Source organism: Leptodactylus fuscus, chromosome 2 (genome assembly GCF_031893055.1).
Source record: "Leptodactylus fuscus isolate aLepFus1 chromosome 2, aLepFus1.hap2, whole genome shotgun sequence".
NCBI classification, from domain to species: Eukaryota; Metazoa; Chordata; class Amphibia; order Anura; family Leptodactylidae; genus Leptodactylus; species Leptodactylus fuscus.
The window spans coordinates 170,904,701-170,922,865 of NC_134266.1; the positions used below are offsets into that span (position 1 = coordinate 170,904,701).

Consider the following 18,165-nt stretch of genomic DNA (forward strand, 5'->3'; position numbering starts at 1 on the left):
CTTTAGAGGTGGCATGGTCAGCCATTGACTAAAACAAGTCAAACATGTGGCTCCTAGTACGGGCATAGCTATAGGGGATGGAGAGGTACCAGTTCCTGAAGCCTAAGGGGCTAAAGACCTCTCTACATAGGAAGACACTAGTATTCTAGATAGCAAATGGTAAATTGGGCCCTTCTACAGATTTTGCATTGGGGCCCCTGAGCTTTGACACCTTTGGCCTCTAGTAAATGTCAAGTGGTGCTTACAGGCAGTACAGCTTTCAATTGGCAAAGTTCACTGAATTTGGAGCCTTGCCTATTAATTGATCCCTCTCTTAAGAAACTGAAGAATGCTTTCATCTTGTGATTTTCTAATGTGGAGGTTGCAGCATTAATAGTAGCAGGTCCTCAGCTGAGATCCTGTCATTCTCATTGAGATGTGTTAGTCTCTTTCAGAAAGAATATTTGCATGGTATTAGTAAGACATACATTGTCTGTTTAATGACTTGAAACAAGGTTTTTTTTTAGCTCATATGAAATCATAAATTTACATTTCCCCGCTTTTTTTTCACTGGCATATAATACCTGATCTTTCTCCAGAATTTTGTAGTGTAAGAAGATTTACTGTTCAAGTCCCCTTTCCAGGAGATTGTAGGCAGAGCTCTTAGAGCTTTTTTCACTATATGTGGTATATTCTCTGGTTCTTTAAAAGAATTCAACTTAATCAGAATGAGCTTGAGGCTCTCCTGCTCCTCCAAGGAACATGTAATGGCTGCTTGGAGCTCAAAAAGTTTTGGTCCTGTGATGTATCTCTGAGATAGTACGAAAATAGCTCGCCTGCTTTGCTTAATGATCTTGGCAATGTCTTCTACGTAAGCTAGAAAAAATGAAGATGAGAATCTTTAAATAAACCAAATTGGTGTGCATGCTACCACCTTCATTATGTATACGTTTAAGGGTGAGGCCCCTCATTGCTAGAAAAGCTGTGTTATTTGTTGCAGATTTCGCTGCACTTTTTGAGCCGAAAGCCATCATCAAGCTTCAGAAGGAATGGGAAATAAAAAGGAAGGACTTATGTTTCTCTTCTGCTAAAACTATTCCTAGGTCTGGTTAAAAAAAAAAAAAAAAAAAAAAACTGCAGCAAAATCTGCAACAAAGAACAGCAGCCTCCGCCTCAGGTTCCGATCCAAAAAACCCTGTGTGAACTTACCCTAAATTTGCACAAAAGTATTTAAAGAATGGTATGTCATATCTTATATTAATGAAAACCAAATACAAATCGTATCATCAATCTCAATGTTATCAGAAAATTACCCTCTACCTTTGCCCTGGTGATTCTAAGGTAATAAGATTATGTGACTCATAAGCAAAATACAGAATAGCCCATACTCCCAAAACGCAAACATGTCTACAGTATCCTATATCTTACTGTACATAAATGGGGTAAATTAAAAAAAATCATAGATTTAAGTAGATTGTCATGTAAGTACAATTCCTATTTAATACCTATGGTTCTCTGATGGTTCCTAGTATACTGGCTTAAATTGTTGTTCTAAATTGTCACCATGTACCCTATATGACCGCTGAGGCCCAGTCACAGACTTCAGCGGTGACCCCAAGGTGTGTTATATCAGACAGAGACCTCAAGAGGGCAGCATAGATCCGTCATACACCCAGGAGAGGTTAGGTAAGATGAGTTAGAAGTGCTTGTTATTTTCCTTCACCTCTCCTGGGCCTAAGGAGATCCCAGAGTATAACAGTGTAACATGGCTGACAAACAGAAAACAAAAATTTTATGTTCAGGCAAACCCGAAACTTTAATTTTGAGTTGAATCTGGTTGTAAACGATTGGGTCACCGATCTCTAGTGTGTTTGTCTCTCTGCAGGCTTCCATTATACTGTAGATACTGTCAGAGTCGGCTGTGGTGTGGGAGTGTTTTTTTTTTAATAAACTTTATTATTTGTGAAAGTGGGTTTAACTGTTTAATTGCTTAGCAATAGAATTGTCTGATCGGCATCTTTCCATTATTGAGGCTTGTCTTAGTGTTAGTCAGCCAAAAGCCTAATGTTTACCAATCCTCACTATTGAGAGCAGGGAAATTGGCCTACAGGGGGGTCAGGAATAGACAAATACCATCACAAAGGTCTGGTTTTGGGGGGCCGTCAGCTAGTATTTTTAGGCCAGTAACTATAGTCCTTCCCGACATGATAATGTGGCTGGTGGTTTTTACCTTGGTTTCTCATAAAAAAAGAGAGTGGTAGTCATTTTTTATATTTATGTATATTTATATCTCTGACATAATAAAAACAACAATATAAATAAATGTTTGGCGTTTGGATTAACTTCATATGTTATACTCAGCCTCTTTACTAGGTGCCCAAGAAGTTATAGTATTCTTGTTATTTATTGAATATCTTATGGAATATCTTATTCTTTCCACTAGTGACTAGCCATTATGTTTTGGAATGAAAAAGTGGTCAAATAATATTTAAAGTTCTTCAGTTGTACAAGTACTATACAAAGTATATGTCAACACTGTGGCAGAAATATGCAATTATTAAGAAATAAAGGCTCAAATTTTAAAATGCACTGAACGCAAACAACATATAATCCAAGAAAGCGGTCTTACCTCCTCCAGGCAAAATATCTCTTTCCAGAATACAGAGTTTGTAATTGTAATGGTCTTCTAGCACGCTCGGTAACAACTGTGTAGCAAATTGCTCATCCACATAGTTGTCATAAGAGCTTTCTGTAGTCTCTTCACTAAACTCAGAAGTCTGTACTGCATATGAAATAAAGGCGTCAAAGTCTTTGTCATCTAAAAAATAAATAAATAAATAGTTATAGTAATTTCAGGGACCTTTTAGGGTCCATTCACACAGTCTTTTGGCAAGGATTTTGATACTGAAAATCCACGTGGATAAAAAGCCTCCCATTGACTTCAATGGGTTCCTTTTTCCGCTAGCGGAAACAATAAAAGCAGCAAACCATAAAAGCTAAAACTTTGAGGTCTAGTATAAAATCCAGTACAAGGATTATTTGCGTACAATATGTAGGGATAAGGATAACAATATTACCTCCAATTGTTTCATCCTTTGACAGATAGTGGCGATAAAGTAGCACTATTTCAACCCAGAACACATATACTGTTCCAGCACCTATGAGCATGATCAGCAACAACACTACTGATGCATATAATATATATCTCCGGATCACCAAATCTGTTGGGAAAAAAAAATAAAAATAAAAAAGTTGAAAGTTGTATGATCTACCATACTTTAAGCCAATGTTACAGTAATACTAAATACAACCCACGAATATTGTTCCTGAAAAAAAATAATCATGCCTTTGTTTATTTCCTGAATTACAGAAACCCTAGTGATCTGACAGCAACTTATTTCAGTCTCCCTAATGAATATGTATTGTATTGTCAGGAGGGATAACTATAAAGGTGAACAAAATGGTACATGCTAATACCAGACATACTGTATATTAAGCATCCCGTAGATATGCCAAAAACCTCAATAATGGGAGTATCCCTTTAATGGCCACCTATATAATCTTACACTGAAATTTGTAATCATCCAACTAACAATAGGCACATTTCTAATGATTTTCCCCCAGATCTTTAATTACCTTCTCTTTTTCTGGACAACTTCACTGTAGTTGTAACATTTCCCACTGTATTCTGGCCAAAACACTGAAATATTGAATGTAGATCATTCTCTGTTACTGTATTCAAAGTCAGTATAACAGTACAGTCATATCCTTTAATGCCGTTATCAGTTTTTGAACTAAAAGAAAAAAGGTAAATATATCAATAATACAGTTACAATATTTTTCGGACTATAAGACACACTGGACTATAAGACGCGCCTAGGTTTTAGAGGAGGAAAATAGGGGGAAAAAAATTTTGAAGCACAAAATGGTACAATATTTAATATATAGTTTTGCAACAGCTGCAAGACCACATTGACAGGTGACCCTGCAGCTGTATGGGGACGCATACAGTTTCCAAACTTTTTTAGAATTGAGTTGTACATTTTGGTTTGTCATAAAATTATTGTAGTTTTCCCTTTTTCAGGTTCCTATACTAGGCTGCTCTTAGTCAAAGCCTGTATTGTCTCCATCCACTTTATCAAACCAGTTACCGTATATACTCGAGTATAAGCCGAATTTTTCAGCCCAGTTTTTGTGCTGAAAAAGCCCCCCTCGGCTTATACTCGAGTCAGCAAAAAAAAAAAAAAAAAAAATTTATAGGAGGGAGGGGGGTCTATGACCAACCACAATATCAATGTATAGAATCTCCCATAAAATAGTGCAAAAAAAAAAAAGGAAGATTTAAAAAAAAAAAATTAAAAATAAGTTCTGAAACACTCCTAGAATACATACAAAAGTAGAAAAATGACTGTGACACACATACACATTAGGTATCCCTGTGTCTGAAAGTACCCGATCTCCTGAATATAGCTTATCTGCAGTGCTTCTATTCCATCGGGTAGGGGTTAACAGGAGCACTGCAGATACCCTATATTCAGCCAGGCTGAATTCCAAGTGGGAGGGGGAAAGTCCTCAAGCTCAGGGAAGGGGCAGACAGACTACCAGAACACCCCCTCCCCTTCCCCAGAGTCTACTGCACCCAAAAACTCCGGCCATTTTAATTTTTGAAATTTTCCAGCAGCTGCTGCTTTTCCCCCCTAGGCTTATACTCGAGTCAATAAGTTTTCCCAGTTTTTTGTGGTAAAATTAGGGGGGTCGGCTTATATTCGGGTCGGTTTATACTCGAGTATATACAGGTACATAATTTGACAAGCACAATACTCAACCTGTACTCTATATAAATCAAACCTCTGTTGCCTTTTGTTATCTAAAGAGAGGCCTAGTTTACAAGTGTTGCAACTATCGAAATAGAATATAGCAATCAAGCAATTGTAAAAGTGAATATAGACATTTTCTCTTACCAACAATTCTTGCCAGAACATTCCTCTTTTACTTCAGAATGCAAAACCGTCCATTTGATTACTGGATTAAAATATCTTTCATAACCAAAAATAATTCGGCATTTTAATTCAATAGGTTTTCCTGATCAGAAAAAAAAAATATTCTCATAGTCCATAAAATAAATACACAATACAGGAATATCAAGCCGGCACAACATTAACTTAGAAAGATTATATTAATAGTCACAACAATTTTTGGAGACATACATCATAAACACAGATGTTCAATTCAAACTTATTAGTGCTTAGGTAAGCCAGGAACCTGCAGAGGTGCCATGTGTGTCATTGGAAGGCGCCATCAATCCCAAGTGTGGAGTACATGGCTCATAGGAACAAGATGCTTACTGTAGCGTACTGTTACAGGGCAGGAAGAGGTTAATTTCTGGATGGCATTATAAAGGGAACATCTGCAAATAAAAGGGGCTAGTTGTGTTCTCAATATGGGGAATGGAGGAACTCTGATAGTAGTGAAGTATTTGGCACTATGTGGGGAACATTATACAGTAAAAGCAGCTATTGTGTTATTTGAACACTAGCTAAACTTAAACCCAAATCCCTTCTAATCTGTGTTCCCTTTGCTAAACTCTCCCCTCTACAATCTATTCTGAATGCAGCGGCCAGGCTCATCTATCAGTCTAGATGCTACAGCAATGCCTCCGGTCTGTGCCAGTCACTACATTGGCTGCCTATTCATTACAGAATACAATATAAACTTAACACCCTCATCCACAAGGCTCTCCATAATGGTGCACCTCCCTACATTTCCTCCCTCATCTCTGTCTATCGCCCAGCCCTCTATTATAAAAACCTCCACACCCGTATCCAAGACTTCTCCTGAGTTGCACCACTTCTCTGGAATTCTCTACCCTGGACTACCAGATTAACTGCCAATTTCTACAGCTTCAAGTGCAAACTAAAGACACATTTTTAGACAGGCCAATCACAATTCTAATGTAAACCCTTCGACAGTTAGAATGCTTAAAACGAATCCTTCTATGTTTATGCTCCCACATTACCCCATAGGATATGATACCGTTTCAAATGCGGTTCTTCCCGCAATGCTTTAAACAGAAAGGTTGGGGAGTTTTCCTCTATGGACTTTCTTTTACAATAATACCTATGGGGAAACCGCCAGCGTTTCTGTAGGTATAATTGTCATACTGCAATCTCCAAAACCAGTTTTGATAATCGTGGCATGTCTGCACGGAGGTTTTTACCGCAAAGCGGACTTGGGATTTGCTAGAATCCCATCCACTTTGCCCGTAATGTAAAATGCCATGGGCAAATTGCAGAGTTTCTGTCCTGTGGGGCCCCAGCCTCAGACTAACTTTATTTGTCCAGGCACCATCTTCACATTAAAGGACACGACAGGTGACAGCTCATGCAGCTTTATACATGTGTAATGAAAGTAACCTCTACCTCAAAAAAAAAAAAAAAGTTTGGTTCACTGTATAAGCAATACTACCTCCTAGGTCACCCCAGATACCTTTTGTGTCACTGCTCTACCTCATAGATTGTAACCTCTTGCAAACAGGGCCCTCAGTCCTGTTTTCTCTGTAGTGTATCTTTTCGTCTTTACATGAACCCTACATTTCATAACGTGCTGCAGAATATAATGGCGCTATATAAATAAAATCTATTACATACATAAGAAACAACCCATTTAGGCTAAAACCCCTTGCTGTGGAAAAGACTGCAGTGGAAACATGTTTTGTTTTGTTTGTTTTTTTAAGTGTTTTTCATTGAGATCTCAGAGTTTTCCTCTGCGGACTTTTTGCACCTATTATACTTATACAGAAAATACCAGCGTTTCTGTAGGTATAACGGACATGCTGCGATTTTCAAAAACACAGCTTTTCCACGGCAGATTTTTTTAATGTGATGTATGAATGGAATTAGCCAGAATCACCTCCACTTTGAAGGCATTTTAAAATGCAGTGTTTTTTGCCATGGCGTTTCTTTTTTTTCAATGTGCGTCCCGGTCTTAAAGGCTTTACGAACAACCCTGTAAGTCCCAGTGATAGGCACTGCAGTACATCAAAATAACAGAATATCACTATGTACTAGGTACATTTCAACATTTGGGGCCCCACTTTATCTGAAACTAGCCCTGACAGCCTGCCTACAACACGTAGTATAAAAATGTACAAAATTACTGTATCGACTTAAGGCATTTTCTGAACATTTGAGAAAATAGCATAATGAAAACAGTACTATAGTAGCCATAGTATAAGATCTCTGTGAAAAGTGTCCTCAAGAATATCATCTGTAACACTACAAGCTACCAAGTAAAATAACTCTTGTAAAATAAATCTAATCTCTTACCAAGTTCTGCTTCGATTTCACTTCCATTGAATGGACCGAAAAGGTCTGGCGGTTTTTTTGTATCTTCAACTGCACGAAAAAATAAATACTGTAAAGACGTTATTTATCCTTGTGTATGCAAAAGTACTAGGTAATTAAAGGAATATAAATGTCTCCTCTGAAATGCTCCCATTCATTGACATTAAGGAGTAAATATCATTTTTACAATATTCTGACATTTTATAGAGACATTTAGTGAAGTCTGACTGTTGGGAGTCTGGATGCCAACACCCATTGATAAAGGAATAGGCAGATCATTAAGAAGTGCTCAGATAAGCTCCTTTGTATGTGCTCAGCTCTTTTCAGAGACTATAGCTTTCTATGAACCTGTACAAAGCACACTTATGCAAGGTTCACACTAGCATTCAGGTTTCTATTCGGGAGTCCGCTTGGGGACCCCCAAATGGAAACCTAATCCACTTAAAGTGGTTACCCGCAGAAATGTGCGGACCCCATAGACTATAATGTGGTCTGCCACGTTTCCGCCTGAAAAGGGTGAGAAATGAGGAGAATGCAGGTAGCACTTTTCTCTCCGCCTTTTTTTTTTTAAACAGGTTCGGGGGCAGAAACCCTGAACATAATTTAATCGCTAGTGTGAACGCAGCTTTAGCTACCTGATAAGAGCTGAGCAGATACAAACAAAAACAAAGTGGAACACTGTTTACCCTAAGTGTGTCAGCCTCTTCATTTCAGTGATTGGTGGGGGTCTCAGCACATGGACCCCCAGCAATTAACACATCTGACATATCACTGTCATGTCAGAAGTTTGTATAAATGATCGGTATTCTTTAGTTTATTTCCCATAAAGATGGTCCTTAGAGTCTTTCCACATTTCTGAATATCAGAGCTGCACATAGTGAAGCCGTTGATAAAATTATCCTAACAAAAGTACTGTTAACTTAATAGGCTATACAATGTTTCCATTTATTTATATTAATAAATGCATATGTACACACTAGTACCCTACAACTGAACTTCCCCAAACTATTAAGAAACCTAGCAAAGGGCCTTGATCTGTCCTTCCTTACCATGCTTACTATTATGGTCATACTGCAATGAAAAAGCAGCCACGGCACACAAACTCTACCAGCAGTCCACAGTATTGTCCATGAAAAAATTGTTATAAAATATATGTTGTGTCAAATTTGTTTTATTAGGTCCCACTCATCACTTCTCTATAGAGGATATGTCACTACTTCTGACATTTTTGCTGTAGTAAATTCTCGTATTGCCCATTAAACTAAGTTCAACCAGAATATTCCAAGTTATTTGTTTTTTTAAAGAAATTGAATAAATGGATAAATTATCTCAGATGAACTAAAATGGCCACGGTGATGTATTGCACAGTAAAAATCCAGAATAGATACGTGTCTTTTGCATCACTGACATTCTGGCACCACTGAGAGCCTTTTACCCAAGATAGACAGTGGTAGGTGAACACCTTGCAGTGCTAATCTTATACACTGTATATAAGGTTGTATGGACTGGAAAATAAGGTACATCACTGATGGTGGAAGTAGGGGTTGGATGTGTTATTCATAATACAGAGCACTGAACGCTGCAAAGCTTGCAATACAGCTAGAAGGAAAATTAGAACACAATTTAGTCAAATTTGAGCAATTTCAGGCAGGTTAGTAATATAAATAATAGATAGTAATGAGTCAAAGTATTTGTGCTGCGTGAGGTGTACTGTAGCAGTAATATAGACAGAGAAAAGACAGTTAACCTTTTAGTTGCCAGTAATCTAATTTTGTCTGTTGTGCCATAGAGCAGTTTGATCTCTCCACAGGTTATTTCAGATATTTTTACTGTCAAAGTTAGTCCTGTTAATGAAAAATCTTTTCTTAGGCCAAAGCCACACATGGACTGGGATGATGTGCTTGGTTATGGTGACAGACTCCCTTTAATTTGGTGTTTCATTAAGACTAGTACAAGAGAACCAACAAAATACCATAATACAGCACAAATACATAATCTTATCTACCCTTAAACCTCTCCCCATTGGCAGCACTATTGTCGTTTTCTTTCCTCATCCCCTCTGCCAGCATCATTGTTCAGCTTTCTACTCCTTGCCACTGCCAGCATCACTTACTTCACTCCAAATAATAGTGCTGTCTCCAAATCCTCACTGGTCGTTACTTTCTGGTGTCTTGACACACAATGCAATGTCTGGAGATGCCCACAGAGCCTATCACTATTACAGCTGGTCACTATTGTGCTGTGTGATTGGCAGAGACACCAGAAAGTAGAGCCAAGGGGAAAAACTGGACAGCGTCATAACTGGACTGTCTTGGGGTTTGTTGATGATTTTTTTATGTTTAGACTCACTTCTAAGCCTTGTGAAAAATATTTTAACTAGCTAAAAAAAACCTTTAAGGCTGAGGCCTCATGTTGGGGAAACGCAGCTTTTTTTGTTGCACATTTTGCTGCGTTTTTTTGAGACAAAGCCATGAGTGGTTACAAAAGGAATAGGAAATATATAGATAGTGCTTATATTTCTCCCTTCTGCTCAATCCACTCCTGGAAAACTGCAGCAAAAAAGCTGAATTTCTGCAACGTGGGGTCTCAGTCTTAATATCTCACACTATAGCATGCTTTATAATACTATGTATTGAATCTGAGAGAGAAAACTTACCATCAACTGTAACCATAACAGTTCCTCTTATTATCCATTCATTTCCACTGTCATATAGAGGATAATCACAGGTGTAGATGCCATTATCTTTTTCTGCGTAGAGTGTATTAAACTGGATACTATTATTATATAATTCTATACTGAAACGGCATGGAGTTTTCACAGGTAAAAATTTCACAGTCTGAAATAAATATTACAAGACTAAGGTCAGGATTTCATATGTAAAAACAAGAAAGAAATCTGTTTGAGAGAATAAACTTTTTAAAAACTTTTGGGACATTTTAATAATTTTTAATGGGGGCCAAGTACTAAAGTTTCATGGTATTAATGCTTTTTGTTTGTTTTTTAAAGTGTAAAGTTAACACTGCTGTCCAAAATCTGTAATACTGAATCCTATATTATAATAAATCTATAAGCAGTCTGGGGTTTTATTTTTAAAATTGTGATTATGCATATATACAGTGGCGTAACTACCGTAGGAATGGCAGTGCCCTGTGGCGCACTTTTGACATGGAGCCCCCTCAACCCTGAAGACCACCCCACACTATTATGCCCCATAGTGACCCCTGCACACATCATTATACCCCATAGTGGCCCCTTCACCCAGCATTATGCATCATTACCCAGTATTATGCCCCATTGTGGACATCCATGAACAATTATTATTACTCTGGGGTAATTTCAGACACCAGAGTATAATAATCGGAGACCCAGGAGGGATAAAAACATAAAAAAAAAAAAAAAAAAACACTGTTACTTACCTATCCCTGGCTCCGCTGTACTCCCCGCTGATGGCGGCCATGCATCACAACGCATAAGGACGCAGGCCCCAGTCAAGTGACGTCAGGGACGTCACACAAGTAGGCCCGTAGCCTGTCCGGAGCCTGTAGATGTAAGTAACACTGTTTTTTTTAAGTTCCTTTACCTCTCCTGGGCCTCCAGTCATTATACTCAGAGGTCTTTTCAGACCCCCGAGTATAATAATAGTGTTTATGGAGCCCACTGCATCACTTACCGATCCCAGCCCTCGCCAGGATTGGTAAGTAAATGGGGCCCATTAGTTACTCCAGCCGGTAACGGCCTATTAAATAACTTAAAAAAAAAACAAAAACAAAAAAAAAAAACAGTAGCGGCTGTCGCAGGGCCCCCTAATGTCCCAGGCTCTGTGGCAGCCGCTACTGCTGCTACCCTGGTATGCAGCTGCTACCCCTGCATGTATACCCATATATGTACCAGATAACACAACGTTAATACGACTCACCTTATACCACGTGACATTTGTTATATTATTTCCTTCATGACAGTTTATGGAAGGGCATGACACAGTGGCCCCATTGTCAGAGTTTGTAAAATATAGACTTGTAGGACCATATTTTTGACAGTTCTTCTTTTCCGAAACATGGACTTCCATTTTCATGCAGAAATTTTTACTTCTGTATTAATAGGGCAGAGACAGTCAGACAAAAATAGTAACTGAAATAGTCAAAATAAGAAGAATGCAGAAAAAAACATGAAAAGGTAAGGCAAGGCATGGCAGACTGGTGAGATGAGGACTAAATCTGGAATATGAAAGTTTTATTTACATTAGGAGCAAACAAAGTCCCTTAAAACAAAGGGGGAGATTGTCAAGAAAAGTGCAGAAAAGCTGTTTATAACAAAAAGGAAAAAATGCTGTGTCTACTAAATTGTGAATTAAGAGGTAGGATTTCGAGGAAAAAAAGCCATTTGTGACTCTACAGCAGTGCCAGAAAGTATATATTGGGCTTAATAACACATGGAGTAAATACAAGATCAGACAAGTTATTTTGAGTGATGGAAGTAAAATATCCTTAACTGGTAGTGATAGGCGAAATGATTTGAAGCACAGAGTTAGAAAAGAGCTACATCTTGACAGAAATTAGGTGACTACAACTAGGCTGTCTCATCTAGTCTGCTTTCATGTAATCATTGCCACAAAGTGACACCAACCTGAAAAAAAAACAATGCTACCTTCCGTCAGGGATCTCTTTGCCAACAATTACTCCATTACTGTTTTAAGCAAGATTTAGCCCCTTCCACATAACAAAACTATGCAAACATGACGTCATGATAATGTCACTGCTAAGGCCCAATCCCAGGTCTCAGTGATGACTCCCTGTCATGATGTGCAGGATGTCAGAGATCTTCTGTGACATTATCCACCCAGAGAAGGAAGACATGGATCGTTGGACGAAGCAAGGAGACACAGAAGAACTAACAGTAGGTGAGTAGAAATGGGGTTTTTTGTCATCTCCCCTGGGTCTCCAGTTATTATTCTCTGGGGTTTGAAGAGACCCCAGAGAATAATAATTTACTGGTGGCGACCATTTTAGTTCATCCGAGACTAATTCCAGCTTGTTCGGTTTCATTAAAAAAAAAAACAAAAACAAGCAAACAACAATTTGGAATATTCGGGTAAAATCCGGCTCAGTACGAGCAAATTAGGGGCTAGAACTCACTTCATCCACTTATAAAAAAAATTAAAAAAAATACTAAAACAAGAGCACTTCATTGTTACTCAACATGACAAACTGTCATGTTACTTAAATTGCTTACCTGCATATGTATGTCCCAGAGTGTTTCCTTTCCAAAGGAGACATCTGGAGGGCGCCTTCAATCTCACTAATATTCAAGTTCTTTCTGCTTTTCACATCTTCAAGGCTTCCATCAGGTTTTTGTAAGTACCACTGAATTGTGTAGTCTGTTTCTGGTTCTTCACATTCAATGTTTTGAGCTTCTATTTTATATGATGGTGAAGTGCACTGGAAGTATACAGTCTCTCCAGCATATACCGCATATCGATAATGTGGATCTTTGTCTAAGCAATCTAAAAAATGGAGTAATGACAGGCAAAAAAGTTTATGAGTTATATACCTGGTAATATAATGGACAATGGACATTCTCTCATGATAGAATGTTTGGTCACTATTAGAGATGAGCGAGTAGTGTTTGATCGAATACTACGGTATTCGAAATACTCGTACTCGATCGAATACTACTAGCTGTTCGAAGTTAAGAGTCGATGCAGAACCAGCATTGATTGGCAGAATGCTATACATTGCCAATCAACGCTGGTTCTTCTCTTAGCTTTAGAAGTCTTCTCCCTGCGCAGAGTCCCCGCGTCCTCTTCCGGCTCTGCATTCACTCTGCTGAGTGAAGTCAAGGCCGGAAGAGGACACAGGGACACTGCGCAGGGAGAAGAATCCAGCCCGAGCCTCACTCCTGGACTTGGTAAGTAGAATTCGATCGAATGTTGCGTACCCCTGAAACGAGCATTTCCCCCCATAGACTATAATGGGGTTCGAAACCCGTTCGAACAGTGTGCGGCTGTTCGAATCGGATTTCGAACCTCGAACATTTTAGTGTTCGCTCATCTCTAGTTACTATTAGAGATGGGTAAAGAGAAATCATTTAATTTCAGGTTCGGAAAGTTCAACCTAAAGATTGGTTTCAGGCTGAACAAGTTTCCCATGGACCAGAAGTTAAATTATAACAATCTGGGATCTTTTCAAGGGAACAGTTATATCCACCTTCCCTCACCTCTTCTGGGCATCCTTGTGGCATCCACTGGTCTGACTGGGTCCTCTGCTGGCCTCTTCCAGCATCCCGGGTGAAATAATTATCGTCCTAGGGGTCACCACTGAGGCACATGATTGGCCTATGTGACTATTGAGGTGCAATCAAAGGCTCAGCGGTTACCCTGAAGCACATGATGTCACACTGGAAACCAAAACAGGCCAGAAGAGAGAGTGAGATGGAGGCCAGAGAATTTACGTATGACGCTGGGTTCACACCAGCGTCTGGACTCCGTTCTCAGGTTCCGTCTTCTGCATGACGGAAACCTGTCATGTCGAGTCCAGCTGTGAGCACCGGAGAGTGTTTTGAGCTCTCCGCGGCGAAACAGTTTTTTTTTTTTTTTTAAACCGGACACAGAGTACTACATGTCCGACTGTGCTCGGTTTAAAAAAAAACGGTTTCGCCGCAGAGAGCATAATACACTCACCGGCGCTCACAGCCGGACACTTTTCAAACCCAAATGAATGGGTTTGAAAAGATGCCGGCAGGTTTCCATCTCCTGTCCAGTTTTGTGCAGGAAACGGACTCCTGGGCGCAGATGTGAACGAGCCCTAACTTATTTTTTCACACCAGCTGGAGGCCTTCATCTATTTTACTCTATCTGCCAGTTAGTGGATTAGCTGTTTGTATTGTGCAGGAAGTGTTCCCTTCAGGGGCAATTAGGACCCCTGTAGTTGGGTATTTGACACGTGGTTACGATTCATCACTTATGGGATTCCTTATGGGGTGGTATTGGTCCCTGTTTTGGTTAGTTCCCCAACAAATCACAACACAGCTTTTATTACGTAATGTACTTTTGAAAAATGAAGGCTATACTGTGATTGGTTGTTCTGGGCAACTAAAACAGTTTCTCTTAATCTGCTCTATTGATTTTAGTGGGGCTATTCACATGTCCTATTTTGCCCATTTTCACAGATTCATAAATAGGCTTAAGCCTATGAGGGATCCATGAAAACGGTTACAAAAAGGATGACAAAACAGACAGGCAAATACATTAATTTTTCACTGCCGTGTGTGTGCATGTAGCCTAAAGACCTATTCACACAGCTGTTTTTAACAGCCATCACATGGCTACATTAAATGCAATACATGTGAATGGGCTATTCACAAACATTTTTTTTTAGACTGTCCTTTATAACGGAACATTTAAAATTAGGTCAGCCATTATTAGGGATTCCACAGTAGACTCAGATGTATGAGAGATCCGTTAAAACTGGTGTCCCTTTGATATAAAACAACTGTGAAAAATGTCAGTTGATCATGGCTATTTTGAAAAACACAGTATGTTAATTTTACCTCTGGAAACACTGCTGGGGAAGGGGGGGGGGGATTAAAAAAACAATGCAAGCAGTTTTTTCTGCTTAGTTTCTCATGTGTTTATTAGCTGCATTTGTACAACGTGTGACTTTAGCCTTAAAAAGGACCTTTCACGTCCACTGGCGGTTTTATATACTGCTGGAAAGTGCCCAGGTGCAGGAAATATTCATACCAAACTAATGGCTCTGATATCTCACCACTGTCAGAAGGGTGGAACTTACTGCCTAGCATCATTGCCTGGCTCCAAGGGGTGGTGTGGCTTTGATGCCGTGATTAATAGAGAGGTGTTAAGCCATCAGAATTTTTTTAGTCCTGCCCATGGCATTACAGCACTGTACTTTTACATTGCTGAGAATCAAGTATACACTCAGTGTGATGTACTAGGTTTGTTTTAGGTATAATTCTTTTTTTCCAGAGCAAAGGTTATTGGGAAAAGTCATTGTGAAAAAGCTATTCCTTGAAAATGGCATAAAAAGCCACAAGAGGGCAGAGTTTCCTACTAAATTTTATTGGGCACCTGACAGGTAATGTTCAATGTTTTTTGTTTTGTATGTGGTACATGACTACTTGTGTAATGTTAAAAAGGGTAGGAACATATCTTGACCATATTACTCTTTGCAGTGACTGCCTACTCTAGAGACAAATGCATGATAAGGTAGCAGCTGTTATTGAACAAATATTGCTAAGGCCAGGGCCCCACCACCTCTGCGAAATTTCTGTCTAAAGCGCTGCAGGAAGAACAACTGCGATGCGTTGCTGGAACTTTTTTTGCTGCAGGACGGCCCGTGGGGAATTAGCCTAAAAGACAATCTGAGACCAGGACTCCCAGTTTATGGTAGATATTTGCTACTCACTCTGAATTTCTTTGTGACGATTTTGTCGTGTGCTATCTATACACAAAACCGGGGGATTTGTTAAGTCTGATGTTTCTTCAACCACTCTTAATAAAGGCCCCAACTGATAAATGGTGTACTTGAGGCTCATAACTCTTAATAAATCAAGTGCATGCCTGTGCACCACCATGGAAATCAAAGCCAGTTAGAAACTGGCACATATTTCCTATAGAACTCATGCCAGTCTTCTGGCATAAGTTATATAATAAATGTGTCAGTCTGAGATGTCCCCCCCCCCAGCCTGTTCCACTCCGCCCACATTCACAGAAAAATGGTACATCTATGACGTATAGAATACCTGGGTTTACACAGCACTTTTTACCAAAGGACTGAATGCAGTTTTTAATTGCAGTAATGGGTAGCACATGTGACTATACATTTCATCTGTATGGTAACTCCCTGGTTTACTGGAATAGTAGAACTGTGCTACTTATTAGAGATGAGCGAACAATGAAATATTCGATATTCGTTTCGAGTAGAGCCTCAATATTCGACTACTCGATCGAATATCGAATCCCATTATAGTCTATGGGAAAAAATATCGGATCACAATGGAGACTGCTGTGGTCCGATCTTAGACTCTGCCTCCTCACAGATGAGCCTCCGGCAGAACCAGTGTTGAATGGCTGAATGCTGTACACTGGCCAATCAACACTAGTCAATTCATTCCTATGAGAAAAAGTCAGCTCCCTCGTAACAGCAAGCTGCCAGCTCTCCTGACTAGCAAGGACGAGCCTGCAGCAGATGAGGAAGGGACCAGACGTGTCCCGAAACGCGTAGCCATATATTTTTTTCACCCTATGATGGTTGCCATGTTTCAATTTTAATGTATTGAAAATAAAGATTGGAAGTTTTTAAGACGTTGGGAAGTGCTGGATCTTCTTTCTATATTTGGATATCTCACAGCCGGATGAGTCCACCAGCTTCCGCGCACACCGACACAGGACTTAAGGACATTGAGAGGGGTGAGCTGAAAAAACTTAACTTTCTTTGAGCCTGCAGCAGAACCAGCGTTGATTTGCCAAATGCTATACACTGTATAGCATTTGGCCAATCAACGCTGGCTCTGAATCGAATATTTACTGCGAATAGCTAGTAGTATTCGATAGAGTACGAATATTTTGAATACCGTAGTATTTGAGCGAATACTACTCGCTCATCTCTACTAATTACTGCAGTTAAAAACTCCATACAGTTCTTCAGCAAAAAAGTGCAGTGTAAACCCAGTCTAAGGTGGAATATCAGCAGAAATACATCTGTTTAGCCCATCTGTGCTCTGCCAGCCCCAGACAAGTTGATAAAGCTTTATAATCTAATATGTATTTCTGTAACATTAATCCAAAACCAACCTTTGCATTTAAGGTGCAGATTTTCTGTGGTTTGAAGCAGATCCAGATGAGAATTAGCCCCATTGTCATCTAGTATATTACTTATTCCCTGGCAATTTTTTTTTTCAGAAGCTGCATTAATATAATGTACCCAGGAAATTTCCTTTCTGTGAACAGTAAATTGCAGAAACATAATCCACATACATGGAATATGGTATACATTCAATCTATATTCACTAAATCTAATTAAAAACTACAATAAGACCCATGTTCTCTATGCTGTACTGTAAGTGAACTAACATCTCAATCTGGTTATGAATAAATTGGATTTTTACATTTCTACTATGCTGGATCATTTGCTACTTATCATTAACATTTCAGTGTACAGTATACGAAGCAGGGTAAAGTGTCATTGAGAAGCTGAGTACGTCTCCTACTATGCAGAATCTGTAAGGAATTGTTCTTACCTGATACAGCCGCCTCCTCTACAGCAGAGCTGGTTACACTACACACGAGAAATGTCACATACATCCACAACTTGTTAATCATGTTATACATAGAATATTTAGCTATAGATTATGAGCTACTGCAGCTATCTGTTGCATGACAAGACAACAGATACAAGAAGCAGCATTTCCTTCTCCTTACAGCAGACACCTAAAAGTAGGGCATGGCTAAGGAAATGAATTCTGTCTTCATTTAAATATGCTCGTATGACACATGATGACTCGTTTCACTGAAATGTCTAGATCGCAGTTGTAGCTATGAGGTCTGTCCAAATTTTCGTCACAGTTTTTGTAATGCCTACATCAAAAAAAAAAAAAAACACACACACACACACACACACACACACACACTAAAAACAGCCCAACCTACACGCTCGAAGTAACCTCTCCTCTCCCTAGGAAAGAGAAGACTAGACTGTCTCCTCCTCCTCCTATAAGCCAAACAGGAATTTCCTGTGAAGAGGGGTTTTGTCACATTCGATCATGGTGTTATCCATGACCAGAAAATGTATAGGCCAGGAGCATCAGTGAGCAGAGTTCCCTGCCATC

General features: G+C 39.3%; 1 protein-coding gene across 1 annotated transcript; it reads right to left on the reverse strand.

Annotated features, from left to right (window-relative positions):
- Positions 1-517: 517 nt before the first annotated feature.
- IL18RAP (interleukin 18 receptor accessory protein) lies at positions 518-17,659 on the reverse strand. Its single transcript, XM_075265127.1, has 10 exons — positions 17,578-17,659; positions 12,553-12,823; positions 11,240-11,411; positions 9,979-10,159; positions 7,305-7,373; positions 4,941-5,061; positions 3,616-3,773; positions 3,057-3,200; positions 2,609-2,797; positions 518-855 (listed from the first exon to the last, which is right to left on the reverse strand). The coding sequence occupies exons 1-10, from the start codon at positions 17,657-17,659 to the stop codon at positions 518-520; spliced, it is 1,725 nt and encodes a 574-aa protein (XP_075121228.1).
- Positions 17,660-18,165: the final 506 nt, after the last annotated feature.